At 32.4% G+C, this 3540-nt stretch overlaps 1 protein-coding gene across 1 annotated transcript; it reads left to right on the top strand.

Moving 5' to 3' along the window:
* Positions 1-853: 853 nt before the first annotated feature.
* LOC101223096 (transcription initiation factor TFIID subunit 13) lies at positions 854-3314 on the top strand. The gene is made up of 6 exons (XM_004135954.3): positions 854-1044; positions 1351-1491; positions 1593-1630; positions 2284-2343; positions 2432-2506; positions 2853-3314. Exons 2-6 carry the CDS (start codon positions 1389-1391, stop codon positions 2982-2984), a joined length of 408 nt encoding a protein of 135 aa, XP_004136002.1. The 5' UTR covers positions 854-1044; positions 1351-1388; the 3' UTR covers positions 2985-3314.
* The last annotated feature ends 226 nt before the right edge of the window (positions 3315-3540 follow it).

Raw genomic sequence — 3540 nt, 5'->3', positions numbered from 1 at the left:
AAATGGACGGTAAATATTACGGTGTTTGATTATACAAGCAAAAATTAACCCACGATTAACTATTGTTATTTTAATCTAATAATATTTATTGTCACTTTCATAGGTTGATTTATTTATATATTATTTTCCTTTTCAATGTTTATGGGATGTTAAAAGTTTTAAACGCATCATTAGAAAAAGATTGATGGCAATGTGTAAAGTGATTAAATAAAATTTAACTTTGAAGAAATTAGAAATTTAAGTCAAAGTTAGTGATTAGTGTATTAATTAGTGTTTTTTTCATTTTTCTAAATTTGATTATATTTCACTGATTAAACTATTTTATAAAAAGTTGTCAAAATCAACAATTAATTGATACAAATAAAAATTGACTTTAGTTAGGTTTTATTTATTTTATTTGAATAGACTTCAATTAGAAATGATTTTATTTTTGACGATTAGGAAGTAATTTGGTACAAATAATAATTAGTTAGAAACTTTTATTAATTATATTCTAATGTTTTCCTTTTGTCTTAAAAAAAAACTAATACACATTATTTTTTGAGGCAACAATTTCTATTTTATAGTTCTTCTCTTAAAATGTTTAATTATTATTCATAAAATCGACATTATAATTAATATATAGTAATCAACAAAGTTCAAACTCAAATCACCAATGTAGTTTTTTATTTTCGGGTTTGAAAAAGTTTATAATTTTAGAGAAAAATAGAAAGGAATTTAAAATATGTTAGAAGATTTCTCCAAACTTCTAATTAAGGATGGAACGAACATTCATTTGAAGAACAAATGAACTAAAAAGATTGTACAACTTCTAAACCAAATAATAATGCTAACCTTCATACCAATAAGGCTAAACACAAATTTACTCGGAGAGATAAAGAATCATAAGATAGATATTAGAAATTGTACTCTACACCCATAAACAAATCAATAGTAAATCAAGTTTATTGTTGAAATCTCGTGTGTACTCTTGGCTTGGCGCTCGGATATTGTCTGCGTTGTAGGCTTTTGGTGGGAATCACCGCTCCGATTCTCCATCTCCTGGTGAGAATCATGGCCCCTTGCTTAGCTGTTTTAAACAACTACTCCCTTTCTTTTCTCTTTTTTGGCTTGTGATTATTATTCCATTAATTGGACTCGATTATCTCAATTTTATTTCTCTTTTCCGAGGCTCCACTTTTGAAATTCCCCCCTTTCTGTTTCAATGTTTGCTTGACATTGTCATTAGGGTTTATCTTCTTTCCATCGAGTCACTGATAAAGTTCCCTTTTGGGGATATTTCAATTTAGTGGGTCGATAATTCTAGATGTTTGATATTGTTTAATTTGATTATTTTACCTTCACGTTTAGATTGTTTTCGTTTTCATTGCTGTGGGAAGATAGTAAAGATGAACAATTCATCTGCTGGGCCGTCCTCAAAGCAAAGAACTGGATCGTCTCAGCCCTCTGAAACCTCTTTTAAGCGCAAAAGAGGGGTTTTTCAGAAAGAATGTAACTGGTTTCCCTTTTCTTTCTTTTTTTTTTTCTTTTTCTTCTTCTTCATCTCAAGTTTGTATGTTGAAATGCAATTATGTGACCCTTCCTCTTTTCAGTGCAGCACATGATGTATGGTTTTGGAGATGACCCTAATGTAAGTGAAATTATCATATATTACTTTTGTTTTAACTTGTATAGAAAGGATTCTTATGTATGTTTCCATGGAAATTCAAACGTGAAATTTTGTTTTTGATGCTTTTTTGGGTTTTTCTGATCTTCCTCTTCCATGGCTTTGTATGTTTTGTCGAGAGAGCTTTGAAAGTGACTGTTGTTTAGTAGATGAAATTTTGATTGTTTAGCTTTTCTTTGAAGATATTTGGAATGATCAGTTGCTCATAAACTCGTCATAGGAACAGATATCTTCACGATTTCTGATAGCTCAAATTTTAATGTAAGCTGTCACCCCATCCCTTAAGTAAAATGTTGCCTGCCTGAAGAAAATTGGAAAGAAGTAATCAATATTCCTTGTATTTTCTAAAATTGAGCTCAAGTTTCCCATCCCGTGAATGGCAGAATAGAATAACGGTTTTGAAATCCTGAAGCTTTGTATAGTGGCTGGGTTTTACGAGTCTTAATGTTAAGTAAGAGCCATGCTAAGAATTTAATTGGCTGCCTCTCTCTTTACTCATATGTTCTTAGCAGATCAGAAGTACAATGCAACCGTGGAAAAGTTCTAGTCTTTGTGTTCTTGTTCTCATTTAGAAATAAGAAATATCTATTCATGAGTTTTTGTTTGCTGCACTGCAGCCCCTTCCAGAGTCCGTAGCACTTATGGAGGACATAGTTGTGGAGTACATTACTGAACTGGTAAGAATTTCTTTGCAAGTATCATAAACCTTCCTTGCTAAACCAATGTTGTATGGTTAGGATTATCTGAAATATATGTTCTCTCTAGGTGTATAAAGCTCAGGAAATTGGATCAAAGAGAGGAAAGCTATCGGTGGAAGACTTTTTGTATTTAATGCGAAAGGTACATTTCTATATGACATAGTCTCTGTCTGTATGTTTTCTTATCAATGAATGAACTTAAGTTCTCTCAATATTTGGCTATGAAACAACTACAAGGCATCCTTAATCTTTAGAAATTGGACATATTAAAATTTTCTTACTGCATTTTGTAAGCATGGATTTCTTCTGTACCAGCTTTTGTATTAATCTTCATTCCAATGTGATTTCGGGGATTTACTGATTGCATAAACAGATCAGCTCAATAATTTTGAACTAAAATTAGGTGCCTCAAGCGCCCTTTCCTACAATCATTTAACTAAAGATTTGATGTCAAAACTTCTAAACCTATATGATTTTCCACATTTTAGGACCCACGCAAACTGAACCGTTCAACTGAACTGTTGTCGATGAACGAAGAGCTGAAACAAGCGAGGAGAGCTTTTGAGATAGATGAAGATAAGCTGAAAAAGGCTTTTGAAGAGGAAGACAAGATGGATTAGTAATCATTGGAAGATACTTTGGAGGTCATATGTCATTGTTGCTGCACAGACAAAGCATGTCTCATTATGGTTCCTTGTGATATTAAAAGACAACTGACGGGTCTTAGAACTCTCTGTCTTTGTCAAGCAAAGCAAGGTATATTTTGTTTTTTCTGCTTAATGGCAATCAATGTACCTTGATCCCCTTCCTTTCCGCCCTAACCTACTTATAAAAGGTAGGGGCTTCCCTATTGTACACGCACCCCTTTTGGAATTAATGAAACGAACGCATCCTTTAAACGTTTGTAGCAGGTATATGCTTCATTCAATATGTCAAAGAGTTTCTTGCCAGTGCCTATCTAAGAGCAAACAACTTATGTGGCTGTCTAATTGAGATTGAATCTTATTGTTTTTTAGAACGTTTTTTCGAAAGCCATCAAAGAGTATAAGTTACTCTCGTGTATAACTTAGTTGGTGAATTAAATTTGTAATTTGTTTTTGACATTGTAATCTTAAAAGGCTATTAAAATGTTCATCTTTTTTCACGTGGACTCGACATCCACCTCGAGGATAAGTG

This window comes from Cucumis sativus, chromosome 7 (assembly GCF_000004075.3).
Source record: "Cucumis sativus cultivar 9930 chromosome 7, Cucumber_9930_V3, whole genome shotgun sequence".
Lineage (NCBI taxonomy): Eukaryota > Viridiplantae > Streptophyta > Magnoliopsida > Cucurbitales > Cucurbitaceae > Cucumis > Cucumis sativus.
Note: the sequence above shows the minus strand (reverse complement) of the source record. Positions and strands in the feature narration are given on the sequence as shown.

Bases quoted from the DNA above. Each gene is read 5' to 3' on its own strand.
- LOC101223096 (XM_004135954.3), top strand. From the start codon at position 1,389: ATGAACAATTCATCTGCTGGGCCGTCCTCAAAGCAAAGAACTGGATCG. The intron at 1,631-2,283 runs GTAAGTGAAATT...GCTGCACTGCAG, and splicing joins GTTTTGGAGATGACCCTAAT to CCCCTTCCAGAGTCCGTAGC. The intron at 2,507-2,852 runs GTACATTTCTAT...TCCACATTTTAG, and splicing joins TTTTGTATTTAATGCGAAAG to GACCCACGCAAACTGAACCG.